The sequence below is a fragment of the Molothrus ater genome, chromosome 2 (genome assembly GCF_012460135.2).
Source record: "Molothrus ater isolate BHLD 08-10-18 breed brown headed cowbird chromosome 2, BPBGC_Mater_1.1, whole genome shotgun sequence".
NCBI classification, from domain to species: Eukaryota; Metazoa; Chordata; class Aves; order Passeriformes; family Icteridae; genus Molothrus; species Molothrus ater.
In genome coordinates this window covers 52,602,858-52,622,605 of record NC_050479.2, presented here as the reverse complement: position 1 = coordinate 52,622,605, position 19,748 = coordinate 52,602,858, and the positions used below count along the sequence as shown (strand labels likewise).

The 19,748-nt window shown below is 33.3% G+C and overlaps 1 protein-coding gene across 2 annotated transcripts in view; it reads right to left on the bottom strand.

Moving 5' to 3' along the window:
- Positions 1 to 19,748, bottom strand: part of KLHL1 (kelch like family member 1) — a 218,527-nt gene that overhangs the window by 45,959 nt on the left and 152,820 nt on the right. For both annotated transcript variants that reach the window (XM_054518600.1, XM_036387829.2), the window contains exon 8: positions 8,806 to 8,968. In XM_054518600.1, coding sequence (XP_054374575.1) covers positions 8,806 to 8,968 — 163 coding nt within the window. The remainder of the gene's footprint in view (positions 1 to 8,805; positions 8,969 to 19,748) is intronic.

The window sequence follows — 19,748 nt, the reverse complement described above, 5'->3', positions numbered from 1 at the left end:
AGATGTGACTTGGTTCAGCTACCCATAGACAGTGATAAGACATTTTTTGTGACATTTAAGTTATGTTGACATTCCGTCCAGGCTGAGAGATATGGAAAACAGTACAGTACAAAACCCAGCAGAAAAAAACATGACTGCTGGCACTTTGAAGCCAGTAGACAACTACATGTCAGTAAGTGAATTGATCCCCAAAAATATAAACCATGATTAAGATTTCTGAGATTGTCAAATGTATTTCCAAGCAGATATTTGGACAGGTAAACACTGAACACCATTTTAAGAATGCAAAGAACCGACACTTCTGCAGACTTGAGTGTGAATAATCTTGGGTACCCCTAGTCAAAATCCCCACCAATTTGATATTTCTTCTGGCATGAAAAGTTCTTATTTATTCGATCATCTTTCAACTGAAATAAATCAATAAGCTGATATTTGCACACTGAAAGTAAAATATACTCTCTCATTCCTCTATTCCAATTAGGACAGCTAATAAAATATAGCTGAAGGCATTCTTGAGTTGCTGGTAAAAAGACAGCAAATGCTGTTCATAAGAAACTGATAAAAGTGATTGGGACCACCTCATCTGTCGCTAAAATGCTCTCAGCTATTCAGAAAGAAATTCATTTTCAAAATCATATCTTGGAATTAACATTTTAGAGTTTGATTATGTGTCTATTTTTTTTGTCTAAGGAATCATTAATCTATTTTTTTTTAATTTCACAAGGATAAAATAAAAATAGTTCAGACAAGAAAAGGTTGGAAATGAAGTAATTGTTTAAAGCTCTGGTTGTGGCTGAGCTTGAACAATTCAGTCAGCTTCCAGTCAGCTTCCAGCCTTCAGTCAAATTTCCAAATCTGTGTTCACAAAGGAACAGCTCTGCAACAAGCACTGAATATTCAGGATACTGAATCAGGAATCTGAAACTTTTGAAATACTTACAATTAAAGCTATTTAGTAGTCTTGCTTCCCCCTTTTAGAACTTAGGGTGTTATTTTATTAGATGACTTTAAGTTAAACAATTTTTTTCAGCTTTGTCCAGCTTGTCAAAAATTTGTAACACAATTTCTATAGGGAAAAATATCATGTATTTCTCTGAATTAGCTGAATTACTCTTCATGGTATATCCTATCAAAACTAGAATCATTATAAAAATAATAATCATATATCCCTCCTTAGAGAGCAAGACCAGCAAGGAAAAGAAAGCATCCAGTCCTGATCATTTTTATCTCCACAGTGAAAGTTCTGCCTGTGGAGATATTATAGATTTCTATTCCTAAATAGTCTACATTTCAGCTGATTCAGACACTGTGCATAGATATGAAATTAGGCCAAGCTCAGCCTCTTCTGTATTTTCAGGGTTTTGTGACTTCTTTTACTAAGATGGAGAGAGATTCCTGAACATTTGTATATCTATAACTATATGTATAATTGGCTAGAAAAATGTAGTAGAGGTTTCGAAGTAGGAAACATTAGGAGAAATCACAACCAGCTGGATTAAAAGCATTTATCTCAGTTCTGTCACTACAAACCTTTGATAACTACTCAGAAAAGACAGTTTTAAATTCAGTTTGACAGGCCAACCTCAAAAGACCAGACTGCCTTTAATGTGAGGTGGGTATGGCTTGTGAAACCAGTTGAATCATGCCCTTTCTGCATTTCTTAATGAGGTTTTCCCTTTCAAAATTATTTCACTATGAATATCAAAAACCTTATCCATTCTTCTTCCTAGGCCCTTTTGTACTCTTTTCTGGCCTTTCACTGTGTCTGAAAGAGCAGCAGAGAATTATTCTGGCACAAAAGATATCTGCTTGGTAGGACTGAGGGTCACTAATAATTTTCATCGGTGCTGGACTACTGTATTGCTGATTCAGTCCATACCTGGCCTAGGAATCAGACTATAGAGAGAGATATTTATCCATTTTGCCTTGATTAAGCCAATGTAATTCACTGGCAGAAACAGGCCTGCTCTTAACAGGTCACAGCTGTGTCTAATAAGGATGAGTGATATAAAAGAGTGGGTTAGGTGGGTGAGGAGAGAGCTGGAGTTTGTTGGTGGTATTATGAAGAACTAGTCAGTGCTGTGAGGAGCTGCCTATGAGAAATCACCAAGAAGGTATGGAACTTTTGCAATAACATGACAACATGTGTGTCCAAATTAATTCATACTGTACTAGATCATATGCATGTTTATGTAGAATTTATAATTTATTACAAAACTTACAGGACAAAAAAAAAATTATGTAGTGGAGACAAATGGTTTCTTATTACAAAACCTGAATGACAGATCTAATCACAATTTATAGTCATTCCAGCTGTACAACAGTTAACAGCCAGCTAGTCTGAAAATTTTGCTGTGTGGGTAATGGATGAAGAGAAGGGCATCTAAAAGATGTAGATGAACAGTAAACATTCAAAATAGAAATGTGGTCCAAGCATTTGGGACCCTGGGCACAGTATAGCCAGAGAAAATAGGCTCATCAGGTTCCCACTCTGCAAGTGAGCAATGTTTTTAGCATCTCTTGTGTCTCCTACCAATGACTTAGTTTCTGAAGATGAAGGCATCCTAGCTGCATATGCATCTGCCTTGGACTGTACTTGGACTGTAGAAAAAAATAGTGGGTTTACATTAAAGATGCATGATTTCACTTTTCCCTTATAAGAGTTATATAAATTTACCTAGTTTGTATCTTTTTAAGGCTAGCCTAGCCCCACAGAAAGAAAAGTAGACCTGTGCAGAGTCTCTCTCTTTACAGGCTGGATGCAAAATAAGGAGTTAAATCTTGCTTGAGAAAGAGAGACTATAATGCACTTTGAATTAAATGGTACATTCACTGAGCTGCGTGAGACCCCCATGTAGAAAATATGAATTTGTGTGCAAAAGCACAAAAGATCAGACCAGGGCACTGAATTAGTAATAAGCCTTAATGATTCTGCTAAGAGAAAATGCCACAGATAGTTTATTATATGATGTATGAAAGCCAAAGGAGCAGAACTCCTGGAAGGGGCTGTAATCAGCCATACAATCAAGTTTTGTAGGTGGTTATATGAATGTAATACATTCCTAATTCTCTCATGCCAAACACTCAACTACTATTAAGGACTTTGTGGAATTATTAACCTTCGTCTCTCCAAGGTCAGTTCAAAGCAATTATATTCCTGGGTAGTGACTAACTATAAGATGATTTTGAGAACCTTTCTTGTGCTCACATTAATTTGGTTTGAATTTTGCCACTTTTCTTAAAAATTAAGGTTCATCAGGCTAAACTTTCTGATAGTTACTTTGTAATAGTACATAATAATTGTAAGGGGCATGTTAAACTAAAGTAACTGCTATTTACAGCAGACATAATATTGATCTCAATAACACAAGTTTCTTTCCAGTTTTTCTCATTAAATGGCTTGAAAACAAAACATTCCACTGTGCATATGCCAACATCTCTATTGGGCAGCTTTCTGTGTTTCCCATTCAAAATGAAACAGAGAATAGCTTGGAAAGCACTGCCAAAAAAGTAATCCAATTTATGACAATCCATTACTAAATGAATCTAATTATTTCAAAAGTGGTGGAACTGAATGAATGTAACTGAATATAAATAGATAAATAACTATAAAAAATCCCAAAGCTACATAGTTATTGAAGTCTCTCTACATAACTAGTAAAATTGAAAATTTAACAAATTAATTTGCGTGAATGTAAAGGGAAAAATAATAAATATGCATGTACAAATGTGTTTTTAAAAAATAACAATTAGTATATTCCATCAGTACTTAAGCAGAATTAATAGGATGTGGAATCTGATCTAAATTCTATGTTGCAGTTAAATAAGAGACAGAACTTGACAACTGTCTTTCAACAATAATATGAAAAAAAATCAGTGTCTCAGGCAAACAGGAAAAAGGACTTTTTTTCAACATAATTGATTGAGAGAGATGAGGCTTGCCAAACAACTCCAATTTTAAACCTGTTGGATTTGATTAAGAGGATCTATTCTTAGGGGTTTGTTCCTGTAAAGGAAAATATCTCTGGGTCAGTTAATTCATCTTGCCTGCACTCTTGCATTGCATTTTCCTGCTAAATATAATATATAAAGATAACCAGTCACAGGCACAGTGGCCTGTGGAGGACACCACACTGGAGTAGGAGGTTATCTCTCAAAGGACTGCAGCCTATGGAGAGCCCATGATGGAGCAAGGAAAATGTGCCAGGAAGGAGGGGTGGAGAAAAGGGTCTGAGAAACCACAATACCCATTTCCCACCCCCTGCACCACTCAGGGATGGGGCTGTAATGTTATACAAGGCATAAACTGAGCCTGGGAAAGGGGGGAAGAAAGGTGGCAAGTTAAAATTTGGGGTTGCTTCTCAAGAGCCAGAATCTGTTTTTATTATTAATGAATTGCATTAATTTTCCCCAACTCAAGCCTATTTTGCCTGTGACAGCAAATGGTAAGCAGTCAGATGGATATTGATGGAGAATAATGTTTTCTTGCAGCATTTCTCCTTGCTCTGTTACTTTCCTTCAGAGACAACAAACACCTACAAAACCTTTCTTTTCCTCAAATAAATGTAAAATATTACTTAAAAGAATACTTGCACATTTGTACTTCTAAAAGTTAAGATTAAACAATTCTTTGCTTTTTGTCATCTATCATATACCAACAGTGTTCTGTGGTATTTAATAACAGCAGCAGGAGGAGATATCAAGTTCACTGTAGAACATATTTGAGGATGTGGCAATCAATAAAGGGCAGGACTCCTTTTCCTTGACTCCACAAGATGTTAGCATGAGTTTGAGCTGCTTGCCAGTGTGTGTCAAAGTCATGATTTTTGGCACTGCTGTGATGTTCTACCATTCAAAATCAGCCTGTGGATGCTGTCAACAGCTGAGCATTTTATGCTTTTGTAACATAGATTTACTGATATTCACTAAAGGGATCAAGACTAAAGGGCCAGACTTTCATGGCAGAAAGCTACAGTTGTTTCAAAAAATATTGATAATTTTGAATATACCAGTAGAAACTAAGGAATATTTTTTGTAATGCAGTCTTTGTGGACATATAATAGAGCAATATAGAAAAACTTCAGTTATGGTAGTGACACAAAAATGTTTAAAATAACTCAAATCTGTATAATACAGAGAATGTCTTTGAGGAGTATGTATTCCTGATGAAGGTGTGTAAACTAAATTTCATTTTCACTTAGCACTACACTATTAGCATAAAATATGTTCTGAAATTCACTTAGTGGAAAGGTTTAGTGTTCTTAGGGAATGAGCAGTTTGTGCATTAGAATTTTTAACAGAAGGATAAAAAATAGCTATGGTATTAGCTAGAAATTTGGAAGCATTTACATTTTAAGTTAATGAAAGGATTAGTATTTGTTGGATTGAAGGTGTCGACTAGATTTCTGTTCTTCTTGAGGTTTAAAATCAAGAAATTAAGAAATGCTTGAAATAGTTAAGTGTTAATTTCAAAATGTTTCTGGCAAATATAGACCTTTTCACACTTTTTGTTCCTTGGTGCTTCTAACTCATACTAAAGAGAAGTTCTATTGCTTCAGCACTATCTGCTGACAACTGTAGAATGCTGATCTTATATAGAATAACTTACACACCACTTATGTGAGCCCCAAAGAAGATTCAAATAAGTCATGCCAACTTTTGACTCACTATCTGCATATAAAAAGCACCATCCTCTACCAGTTTGTTTTCAAAGTGTAGATCTCCATCCCACATTTAGTATTTAAAGACCCATATCTACTGCTGATCTGAGGAAGTTCATGCACTCTTTCTCTCCCAATATCTGCAACAGGGTTGTTAACATTAACAAGGCAGAAGGGAGGATGCTATTTCCATATCAGAAGGAATTACTGACCATATTTCATCCCAGGAAATTCTACAGTCATGGCAAATCCTACAACACCTATATTTAACAAAATATATTAAAAACTGATAAAATTATTTTTAACTTGATGTCTTTTACATATATAGTAAGGATAACACACTCCACTCTTGTGTTACTGTTTGACTATGAGAAACAAGTGAAGATGTAGGAGATGGAATCCCCAAAGCCTCAGCAAACATTTAGTGGTGCCTGGAACATATTGTTGACTTGGGAAAACAAAAATATCACTTAAGAGGAAAATTCTCAGATTCCAGTCTTTGGTGTTAGATAAAACCACATAACATTACCCTTTATGTGAACCAATAAACAGGCTTTTGGAACCTGATGAGAGGTTTGTGGACATGATCTTATTGTTCCCATATTTTATTTCATCTCTATTTTCCCAGCTGAATTGCAGCTATTTTGTGCATGTGTTTCTTTGCCAGCTGTATCAGTTTTGCTGCTTTTCTTTGGTATGTCATGCATTCTTGATAGTCTTGGTACACATTATATAGCCTTTGCAATTTCATTTGAACTGCCTTTGATACAGATGACCAGAATTCCACACACTAACACAACACATATATTTCCAATATTAATAAAATTTCATGTATTCTTCAGTAGCATTTCCTTTTATTCCCCCAGATTTCTTCTTCTGTTCTTTTTCTGTGCTAACAACATACAAAGCTTTTTTCACCTCTTCTTGTACTTCTTAACATTAATTTTCTTCAAACACAAGGCTTGTTAATTCACACATAAACTGCTAAATATACTATTTGTGTTGCTTCTTAAGATCATCCAGATTTATGTGGCCAACATGAATTTGGTCATTTGGCCATCATGTATTCATGTGGCCAACACGAACCATATGATATTATTCCCTTTGCTGCCACTTGGTTTAGTAATTTAACTAGCTTGCTCCTGCTGTTATACTCTTTTAACCCAGGACAGATCTGTAAAGAATTCCAGGGGTTACTGTGACATCCTAGTTATTGAATAGAGTCCTTTTCTTCTTCAAATCCTTGTACTACTCACTTTTTTTATCTTAATTATTTATTCATATGTAGCACCAGATAAATTGCTCTGTTGAAATTCTGGTAAATAAATTTGTCATGTGTCTTTTATCTTGAAAAACACCTTTACCTTTTATTAGTTGTTCTATCTCTCCTTACAACTAAGACATTTAAGAAAATTAATATTGTCTGTGCTCCTCACTGAAGGATAGTAACTATTATATCCTATTACTCTGGGAAATCTGGAGGTAACAACCAGGTGACCTTTGTGTAGGGAGGGGAAGATACTCCATTAAGCCCTCCTGGGTGAAATAGTACTGCAACTTCTAAATGTAATAAGGTTACATAAGTACAGAAAAGAACCATGGCAAATGGACTAAGTTTAAAATTTAAAAAAAAAATCCCAAGCTTCAGATAGTTATCTTTCTAAATTTCTGAGAAATTCAGTAGGATTTTATTGCTTCAATATTTAAATATTTTTCAAATTAGTTTATGAGGCACATGTTGACACAATCCTTTTCATATTTTAGGAAAGATGTTGATATAATAATTTCAGTTTAAATTTAAAAATGTATTTCAGTGAAAAAGCATTCATTTCTATGCACCCTGTTTTGTCAAATTTAGATAGTATTGCTTTCAATTTGTTTGAGCAGCAAAATAATTGATAATTTACTTGCATGATCTACACAAGTGAGCTTCTGAAACACTTCAATACATCAGGAACTAATAAGAGGTTACTTACAAATCAATCTCCTCACTCAGAACCTGATGAAATCAGAATATGAAAGCTTTAAGTTTTTTATTTATTTCCATCATAAGCCAATAGAAAAATACAATTTTCATGTTTCCACTTTAAATTAATTTAAATGGAAAACAATTTCAGCCAACTATAGGGTGATGGAAGATCACAAATGGAATAGTTTCTCACATTAAAACACAATCTCTTGTGTTTTATTGTGAGAACACAAGTGGCTATACTTTTTCAAGTCTTTTAAGAAACTCACATTTGAAATATTTGGCACCCAGTATCCATTTTATGTAAAGTGCCCAAAGCAGTGTGAGAGATACACATGCAGAATAGTTTGTAGCACTCTCACTTCAACAAGCATCTGATGCATTTCATTTATTTCCTATTTAATTCACTGCTGAAGAAAGAAATCATAATGAATAACCAAGAAAAAATTCCTCAGAACTTCCATACTAAAATGGAAAAACTTTTTTCCTTTGCTGAATGTTAAACCCAACATTGTATTTCTCAATGAGATATCCATTTCCGATATCCTGAGGAATGCAGCACATGTCCGTTGTGTGGAACATCAATGTAGCAAGAATATTGCTGGGAATTCTAAAGATTCTTAAAAAGGTTTTCGAGTTGCAGTTCTTGGCATATTGGGTATTTTTTAAAGATGGCTACTCAGATAAAAGGAATAAAAATCAATGGCATATTTCTACTTGTTGCAGTGAGACCACTGCTTTTTCAGTTTTCAGTGTGTCCATCCTACCTTTCTTGGACACAGATAACATCTTTTTTTAACTTAAAGGTGTTTGATGTAAGTCATGAAAAATTCAATTGAGTATCTGTTAACTGGGAAGCATTAAATATATGGTCAGCTGTGCAAGAGAAACAAAGCTGGAATATATATGTGTAATCACATGCTATTCTTCATGACTTTAGATCAATTTTTCCAGGTTTTTTTCTCTAGATGTTGCTTCTGCTAGTCTGCTGCATGGCTTGTGCACCACCGAAACCAGTTTCTTGCAGAGTAAGAGGGCTATTAGAGCAGCTTTGACCATTTGATCTTCTCTGGAACAATTCAATGCCACTGCAACTTAATAAGCAAAAGCAATGACAATTAAGCTTCATTGGTTTTCAAAAGAAGTGTTTCAATTGTGTAAGCACACCCTACTCACTTGCCATTTAATGCTGCTACTCCAACAGTGCTTCTGGCAATTGACATACTTGCCACAAATGTCCACTGCTGACTTTGAGGGTCCCACCTCTCAACTGTGTTCAAATAACTCCAGCCATCATGTCCTCCCACTGCATAAATAGGCCCTTCAAGCACTGTAACTCCTAAAATGAAGGAGAAAGTGAGAGAAGATAAAAGTGTGTTTCCTCTATCAGTAGTAAAAAATAAAAAAGTTTTCCAAAACACAACCAACAAATGAACTTTTATATTCAAAATGAAAATGGAAATACCAATTTGAGTTTTGATTAAGAATCAGCAAACAGGAATGAAATTAATGCCACTCCACATGGCTCTATGAAAAACGGGTCTTGTCAAACAAACTTAATTTCATTTCTTGACAAGAGTGTTTGTTTCAGAGAATAACCTGTCAAGGATGTGATCCTCTTAGATTTCTCTATTCCCTTTGGTGTCTCATAACATTCTGATCATGAATTAGCTCTTTAGAATAGCAGTAAAGCACACAATAAAGTAGGGACTGGATACCTGGTAGATCTCTGGTTATTGTCAACCTAAGGGGGATTTCACTGAATGGAATTGCTTCTAGAGGGGTTAAAGTCTGTTTTTGCACCATTTTTGTCAATCACATAGAAGAAAATGAACAATTCTTCCATAGAAGGAAGATTGATGGACTGATACAGAATCAAAAAAGACATTTGAAGTCTTGAGCAAGTAATTAGACTGAGAAATTTAAGCTGCTTCCTCAGTTTCATTCTATCAAAAAAGAAAAATAAATAGCCACACACCTTCACAGAAAAATAATGTTGGATATATGAGTATTCTTTTATCTACTGAAAAAAAATAAAATGTAATGTGTGAAACCTGAAGTTGAACATATTTCAATAAGAAACAATTTTTTAACTGTGAACAGTTTGAATCACCCAGTCAAAGGAATTGATGAATTCTCTATCTCACAGTCTCTTCAGTTAAGCTTAGAAGGCTCTGGAAGATAAGTTATAGCTAAGCACCGTTTGTTACAAGACAGTGAACTCAGTAATTCCATTCTATGACTCCATGATCGCAAATAAACATCGCTCTGAAAAATCTCAGGTGAAATCCAGTCCTGTTTCTAACTCAATGTCTTTTTTTATCCTCACTACATTTCACACAATTTGAACTCATCAAAAAGTCAGAAAACAATAGATCATTAAAGTTACAGAGAACAGAGAATGGCTTTGTTTTTTTTTTGCAGGAAAGTCTATCTTTAATTTTCAACCATGTGAAATCTCCCCTTTCTGTGTGGGAATGTTTTGTCTTATTTCAGAAAACTAATTCATTAAAAGCTTATTTTACTTTAAAACTATATTTATCAATGAGTTTGAATATATTTCATGTCAGTGTTCACAGAAAATGTTCCTGTACTTTGGATGTTGATTTTTGTTTGTCAATATTTTTTAACTTAAAAAAGAAAATAATTTTAAAAAGCCTACTAACCCTTAGAAAAATGTTCCTCCAAATGAAGGTTGAACCTTTTCTTTTTCTATAGAACTCATTCTCCAATTGTTTTCATTGCCTTGCCTAGAAATTCTTTCTTTTCAATCACATGTTCCAGTTACAATTTCTCCAGAATATTAAAGTGGGTATTAATCTGAAGTAATGATCCATATAGCTCAATATTTAATCTCAGAACATGACCAGTATGTGGGAAAATGTGTCAGTGGTCACATAAAAATTATGGAATTATATGCTAAAATATGTAGTTTGGGTGTGGTTTTTTGTTTACTCTAGTATCTAATATTTTAAATATTCTTAAATCCTGAACAAAGAGGTTTATATTGTAAAAAAGTATTTACTATGACTTGCTATAAAAAACATGGTTCCCCTTAGCTTTTTCATCCATATACTCTTCATTAAATGTAAAGTTAAATAGAAAATCAAGTTCTTTTTGGGATAAAAAAATGAATCATATTCAAAGGAAGTTCAGAGGGATAAACGTTTTTGTACACATACATGTACACATACTTGTTGTCTAGACAAAAACACAAACCCTGTCTCACCTTCAAACATAAACATTGTTATATTATTATGTGGTGAATTTCACAAGGAATCTATGATGCACATAAAAATTACATCTCTTCAGTTTTGAGATTTCCAGCTTTTATTTCCTGAGATAACTTATTTGCACTTTCACTAGGATAGAAAATGTTTTCCTCAATTACTCTTTTTATCTCCTTCAGTATTTGATTTTTTTTATTTCAAGTCCTTCATATTTGAGCTTTATTCTCATCTATTTCCTGCTGGAAATTAAGCCATTACAATTATTTAATTCACTTTTTGTAGGAAATTTGATTTCCTCTTAATCAAAATACCATTCTTCCTGCATTTTCATGGAGCTTTACTTTTTTTTTTAATGACAATAAAAAAAGATAAGCTCATTGCATTAATATAATGTTACTTTCTCTCTGCATTTCTTGTTACAAAGAGACAAAATTAACATTGAGTAACTGCACTTTATACAGAAAATAGTCTTCAATGGCTTCTCTGTTCTCATCAGAACTTTTCTGAGTTTATACAATGCAGATAAAACCCTGTGAGATGCACAGCTCCTACTGATTTTTTACCCATTGCGGAAACCAATATACTGCCCTCAGTAGTTTCTGCTGCCCTTTTGTGGAAGCTGCTGCACAAACTGTTGCATCTGCTGGCTTGCATCTCTATTACCTGTGTTTAGACCCACCTATCTATGAAACCCCACATTTGATTCTTATGTTTTCTAAGAAGCCAGGTTGGCAGTGTTCTAAGCTACACAGAAGTATTTTCTTTCCCCATTAGGCAGTGCTTGAATCATATGTTTCAAAATATTCTAATGAGTAGTAATGATAATGTTATCATCTTGCCCAAGTAAGTATATAAATACACATTTTATATTAGAGGGACTGTGTCTTATATGAAAAATTCAATATTCAATCTTTGAATTCAAGCATTTGGATTCATTCTAAGCTTAGATGCCAGAATGTCTATGTGATTTTTATATCACACATATGGACTAAAAGGTATTCCCAAAGGTATTGCTTGTAGCCTCCTTATCATGCAGGATGGATTGCAGTGCACCTCTTCTCTGACTGAAATTACTGAACACTCCATGATAACAGCTAATGGCAACACCACAATCAAAATCTTAAGGGACACATTCCCCAAGATCACAAAGCAAAATATTTTCCAGTAAAACTGATGAAGCAAGACTATTCTCTATTCTGAATGTTCCAGGTCATTTGTTTTAATAGAAGAAAAAAATTAAATTCATTGTAAGTAGTCTGTGTTGAAATGTCAGGGTTCCAATACTATTACCACACTGTAGAATTCCTCCTCCTTAAAGAGCAAAGGTACTGAACTCTATATACCTTTTATTTTTTTTAAATGGTGCAGCCAATTTCTGCTTGGTCTCTTGAGATGAGATTTTTCATCTTTTTGTAGTCAAGATACTGAACAGTGTGTTAGAAGATCAAAGTTCATTTCAACTTCATGAGACAGGTTTTCATGTTCATTGTATATCCTAGTATAGTGATGTCAGAGTACATAATTTGGTTTTCTGTCATCTCTGTCCACAAAATAATATACATCCACCTATATTAACACTCAGAATGTAGATATTGAAAAATATCTACAGGAATGGGGTTTTCCTGTTTCTAAATGAGAAAATAACTATTTCCAGCTGACACTTGAACTCTTACTGGTCATTAAGCAAATTGCACAGAAAAATAATGCTGTTGGCTCTTTCAGGAGACTTTGCTAAGAGAAGAGAAAGGACAGAAGGCCCTTATATATTTTCTTCCTGTATGTCATCTTCAACAATTTGGCAAAACCAGTTTAAGCCACAAGAAAAGAAAAAATCCTCTTGGATTTAATTTTTTACATTATATTAGTGCTTTGTTGTTTTCTGATAAAAGTAATAAAACATTCAGAAAGGGAGTATTTTACTGTAAGGGAATTACCTTAAATAAAAAAGTTATTATTTATCTGAACAAAGAAACTGAAAATTAGAGGAATCAGATCTTACCTTTTTAATTTGTAGAAAATAATAATTCTGGTGCTGAGGGAGTAATTTGTTCTACCCATCTTTTGATTCTTTTGATTGATTACTTTCATTTAACTAACACTGAATAGTTTGGCTTTCCTAGTTCTCATACAGTTGCAGAACTGAACCATCTATGAACATCCCTTTTAAGAAAGGAAGCAACTTATTTTCTTAAGAGGAGATATGTTTTCAGCAATGTCTTGAGTAGTTAAGTGCTGTAAGTACAGGGCAGAGAAACCTTAATGTTTTCCTGAACAAAAAAGTACCTGGAAAATAATTCTTCTAAGCATTTTGACCTAGGAATTTATAAAAGCAAACAGTATTCTTTCTAAACTAAATGAGATCTAAAAAATTAATTGTCTAGTTTGCAATGGCAGGCATTTTTCTTTTGATTGCCTTCACAAAGCTATGCAGCAAAAACCCCTATTATGCCTAATTAGGTGCTCAATCTGTACAATTCCAATTATTTATACTTGAAGACTGGAATGGGATTTTAAATGGCTTTTCTGTAATGTTACAAAATAAAGGAGCACTGCCTATAATTTTAATTCTGCAGTTCCTTATCTGCCTGATGGACCTAATTTTACAGAGTAAAATTTTAAAAATTATATTTGTTAAAATAAAATAATTATAAATATAGTTTCATACTGACATTTGGATACAAAATGTCAAAGAAAAATTATCTGTGGTCCCAGCTTTACTGTAGTTTCTGCATTTTGATATTTGCAGAGATGTGAAATTTTAACTGGCGAGGATATACTTGTATCCAACAACTTTAAATAAGGACATTACCTTTCAAGAAGATAACAGACATACAGTATATCATGACATTGAAGGTGAGAAGACAAATCAGTAGTTTGCTATTCAATTATGAAACTTGATCCAATAACATCCAGACTTTATTCTACCCTTTTTAGGCTCTGCATTTATTTTATGTCCAGGTAGGAGCACATTTTTTAACAAACTCCTTTCTCACCCATACCAACAGAAGCATATTTATACAATTTTGTATTAATTGTAATTCATATTTTTGCTTTTTCTTACCCAGTTTTTTCTCTCTTTAAGTCTTAAACCACTCTTCTTCCATAGTAGTGGTATCAAAGAAAGTAAAGTCCAATTTGATTTAAATTATACATCATTAATTAAATGATGAAATAATTCTCGTATTTAGTCCTCAAAGCCATAATATTCACTAAGGGGGAAATACAAATACTGTTCTTTGGATGCTGCATATAGGACTGCCATCGGCCAATCTGGGAATTTAGTGTGTCATTAATTGAAGAATTGGACCTGACCTACATTCCTTAGAGAATATTCAGTGACTCAATGTTGAAAGTACCTATTCCTATGTAAATTCACAAGTATCAAGGATAGTTTAAAGAATTATAGCAATATCACTGCCCTCTTGGGCCAGAAGATATTACATTAACTTGCTAATATAATGCAAATTTATAGAAGCAAAGATCTGCCTGTCGACCCACTGTTTACTTTCAGTTTTGTAGATAAGACACTAGGTTCTCAATTCTGCTACACTATTATCCTGAGAACATGACTCAGAAATTATTATGAGTGTTACTGTTATGATATGTAACTTTTTATTGAATTGGGTCATGATCTACAACTTAGTAAAGGTGCAAAGTACAAACAAAAGGTAATTAATAACTCAGGGAAAAAATCCATCTGATGTTCCCCATGATTAGGAGAAAAATCCAAAGCAGAAATCTAATATACATGCAAATCAATATTCCAGAGAAAATACGTTAAAATGTTCAGCCCTTATTGCAACTCACTGTGAAAGCAGTCATTTTTCCTGAAATTTCACATGGAAAAAATAATAATAATTTTACTACATGGAAGCATGTAGTACTGGTCAATGTTGCCTAAAAGAAAGATTCTCAAACTAATCTCTTAGCAGCTGCTTCTGGGGTAAAGAAAACATCTATATCAGAAGATTGCTGTGCTCTGGTAAGGCAGTCTGTTGTGCAGCTCTTCCACTCAATGCTTAGGTAGAGATACGTTTGGTGGTTTTGTTTGTTGTATTTTTTGGGTTGTGGGTTTTCTGTGCATAGAAATCACCACATAAAGATGGAGAACACACATCTTAACTGTAGCATTGCTTTTATGAGGTGCTGATGTACCCAGAAAGATTTAACATTGCAGAAAAATAAGATATTTACAATAGGATCTCGAGTTGAACTTTTATGGGACATGAATCTTTCTCAGCTGAAATGATACGATATGGCATCAAAAAGATATCAAAATTATACTGGATGGCATCATGCTCTGGAAATCTGGACTATCACTGTCCAGCTCAGTAGAATTTGGTCAGTATCATATATATGATAGCAGGAAGTGCTGCAATATTTTCAGTTGTCTGCATACTCTAAGAAACTACTATCTGGAAAAGTTTCCTTTATCCAGCTGTTTGGCACTGTAACAAACATTATGCAAAAATATGATTATATAATTCAATAATTCTTTTATTTATAAATAGTTGCTCCACAATACTGGGAAATCAATTAGTCATAAGTAATTACAGTTTTATCATATTAATAATGTATGAACTAATCTGTTGGTTTCAATGCTAATTCAATTCTCTTCATTTTACTGACATTTCTTTCTTCCTGCCTTTCATCTCCGGCCTCCAGGTTCACATATGCCCTGACATCCAGAATGGAATCTCAGATTCTCATGTATCTGTCTCTGCACTTTTTAATCTCCACAGAGTGTTTGTTTTTTACATACAGAAAACATACAAAAAAATATGTATTCATAATGTTGTAAAATTAAAAATATAGAAAATCAAAACCTCAAAAAAATTACTTATTTTTGTTGTATGTTAATAAAAGATGTAAATTTGCCATTTTTGGCTCTTTAGTAGCCCAGGAATGGTGATACATAAAAAGAAGAAGCTATCATGCAAGATAGCAGAGAAAGAAAAACAAAGATCCCTTTTATCTTCAACATTTTTATAGTTTATTTTACAGCTACCATGAATGGGTGTGTTAAGGCTTTTATTTATATTCCTAGTCTATTTTAATGGTATCTACTCTTCGAGAATGCTTTCTGACAGACTGTAAGTCCACAGAAAAAACATGTTTTTATTGGGGCTTAGCACTTTCTAAAATAACACCATTGCTTAACTGCCATAGCAAAAGTTTTTCAAATGGTGGATGAAAGTCCAGCTCTCACTGACTTCAAAATTATCTTTCAAGCTAGGTCTAAAAAGAGGTCTCATTCATCATTAAATTTTCAGTGTTGAGTAAGTAATAATCTATCTTATATTATGGTTCATGAAAGAGGTAAAACTCAGCCTGTACAGTTAATAATTTTGGTACTTTGCTGTGTATCTGATCTACTCTGCTCATGAATCCTACAGCCCACATTTTCCTGGTGGAACTGTTTTAAAAAATCTGTTAGTAGCACTGATTCGTCAAAGGTTTTGTTTCCTAACAAAATATTTGGCATAAAATAAATTAGAGGTGATTACTTTCCATATTCGTCTCATAAAATGCATCTTTAATATATATAATTTTATTGCAATGACCTGATCATTAAATTTTTTTTGTATCAAATATGTGTTACCTATGTGTTTCTATTTCACTTGTTTCAGTGCAATCCAATACTCATTTTACTATTATGGATCTATTAAGGTTTCTAGTATCTGATACTTTTTCTGATATTGCACTGCAGGCTTATTTTAAGAAACTATTGAAATTTTACAAATTTATTGTCAGAAATTATTTACTTCACCAAGGGAGAACAACGGGATTAAAAATATCTGCTTTATGTCAATATTTATATAGAGAAATGTGATACAGATTATTTTCTTTTCAACTTACTGCTTTATGAAGGAATAATTTCGCCAGAAGTTACTAACCCGGTAAACTGTTCCATTGATGCTACATTGTTACTGCTTGCCCTTTAAGACATTATGTACTTCATCACTATCCTAGCTTTATTTAAATAGAAGTGTTCATAAAAATTTACTGTATTTTTTTTTGTTTATTTTTTTTGTCTTCAATAGTTTCTCAAGAATCAATATTTTTGACATCTCTCAAATCATACACACATACAGGCATAAATACCCAATAAAACACCGTTGGCTTTCTTTATAAAAGTGCCAGTGCAACTGGAATCTAAGTTATTTTTGCATTACCAGATTCTCAGTTTCCAGTCTACTCAATAGTATTTGTTGTACTTTGAGAAGCAGGAACTGTTACCAAGCCACAAATAATTTAATTCTAAACATGCTACATTTCTTATTCCCATGGAAATCAGATTATGCCACCACAGTTGCTCTACTCCATTGTACAATATACCTACTTAGACTGCTGAATCCTACACAAATTCTTAGACCTCTAAAACTGCAGTTGTATTTATGCTCTAAGCTTTCACACAATGCAAAATTATTTCATAAACAATAATTCCTTTTGAAAATACAAACACTACTTCTAAAGAATTTCACTAATTTTGAATCAATGAAGTAGTCAACACTAGAATACTTTTAAAAGTCGATAAAATATTTTCTAAATTATCATTTAGTGATTTAAAAACTATACAGCCTGATAATAAGTAATTTATATGTCTATATTTTTATATTTTTATATTATTTTTATTACCTATATTTATAAATGTATTTTAGTTCTGAGATTTACTATGTAATACTGATAATTCAGTTTCTCCACAATCTTTCCCTCTATTACTATTTCTCATTACTACTTGAAAGGTTCAGAGCATCCCTGTATTTTTCCCAAGTAATTTTTTTCCCTTCCCTCTGACTCATGAGTTGGACTCTAGAGCAGAAAGCATGAAAGTTGAGAATCAGGCTGGGTCTAAGAAGCACAGTGGGTGTTTCTTCTCAGTGAAATATAGAAATTTGCCTTCATGAAACCCAGAGTGCAATTTGATATTTTGTCAGCACCATCTGAGATATTCTGAGAGTCTTTATCTTGTTACTCCCTAACTACATGTATCCTCTTTCCCCTTCTGAATTTTGAACTTAGTCTTTTATATATTCATTCCTGCACGTATCAGTTTCATGACAACCGCATTATAAGCAAGTATTCACTTGAATTTCTGGCATAAACCTCAGGTCCTTTAAAATGCATTTACATTACATATTTAGTTTTTCAGAACAATAGGTTGAAGCCTAACCCACTGTATAAACTGAGAATTGGAAATTCTTTAGGTCTTCTGTGACCATTCACTCTGGGTAGAGTGAATTCTATCCACCCTAGGCTGATATCCTATGTAAATAAATCTAAGGTCTTCTCATCAGCTATTAATATTCTTATAGCATTTTCACTCAGAAAATGCAACTGGCAAGGTTCTCTCTTCCAAGAGGGGAGGAAGAAAAATATATGTAACTTGCCTCCACTCTAAGCTGCGCAGGATTTTAAGAGGTAAATACCATGTCCTGTCAGCCTCCTTCCATGCTGATTATCTTGCAAATAGGTGTCTGACTATGGGTAGTGAGATCAGTATATTTTCAAAGCCAAAACCTAAAACAGAAGCTTAGACACACTTTATATAGTTCATCAAAAGGACAGTTTTGAACACTTTCCTGAAAAGACTGCTGTTCTCCCCTAGTTATACAGGAAGCCTAATTTTCTCACTGTGGCACTTAAATTGTTTCTTTTGTAAAGATAAGTCAAATACCAGTTTTTTCTATATTTTTGGTTTTTTTAGTTAGTTTTTTTTTAATCACAGTTTCATTGGATTTGATATCTAAAATCGTAATTAGTCTATCATTGGTTCCATATTTCCCTTCTCTCCCCTCTTCTACACAGACTATTAAGCTCAGCATGGAAATTGAAAAAGTGGAGACAGTGTTGCTTCATAAAACTGCTGAATTAATAAACCAGAATTGGTTTTACATTTTTCACATCTTTGTCCTTTCAGTCTCTTTCTTCCTTTCCTATACGGATTTTGATTTGGTCTTCTTGTTTGTCAGGTTTCACCTTTCCCATATTTCATTTTTGCCTTTCACACCACCTTTCTGTATCTTATTGCTCTTTCATACACCATTCTGTTTTATGGACTACTCAACAGGGATATTAGAATCACTATTACTTTAAATAATAGTTTTGGATCCCACAGTCTGCCCTTTCTTTTTTGTACTTTAGTACCACTTATTTCAAACACTGCCATTAAAAGAGCTTTCACTCATCTTCAATTGGCAGCTTTAAAATGGCCTAACATATGACTTCCTACACTATGGACTTGTACTACAAGGCCTGTCAACTTTTATTTCCTCATTTCTACATGTATCAACTTCTATACATATGCTTCTTTTGAAGATTATATGAATACAGGATAAAGTGAATTGTATTACCTGATTGTGGCCTTAGTTACAATGGGGTACATCTGACAATTTTTTTGCTGTATCAACAAAAATACATCCATGTAAAGGATGGGTACTTATTTCTATCCTGTATACAAAACCCTATTCAAACTGCTCTAGCATTATTACCACATGGGTATAACATAACATAGTTTAGAAAAAAAATAATTAAAAAAATATTACTTCAGATTAACTTTCATTACAAAAGGCATTTACTAAAATAACTTTATAGGTTATTAGAAAAAATTAAACTAAAACTAATTAAATTCTATTAACTAAGCTTCTAATAATATGATTAGTACATAGTTCCAGATAAAGAACATCTTTCTAATGCCTCCCAAACAACTGCATTTAATCATCCCAACTTAGATTTCTTTTCTCATTTTACATGTTTTTTGCAAAAAGCCTGAATTGCTTCAATATAAAAATTCAAAAATTATTTTATATTAAGGAAAAAAACTCCTCAAATGGTCAAATGCCTAGTTTGATTCTTTTTTTCTAGTATTGAAAGCATACCAGTTTTTCT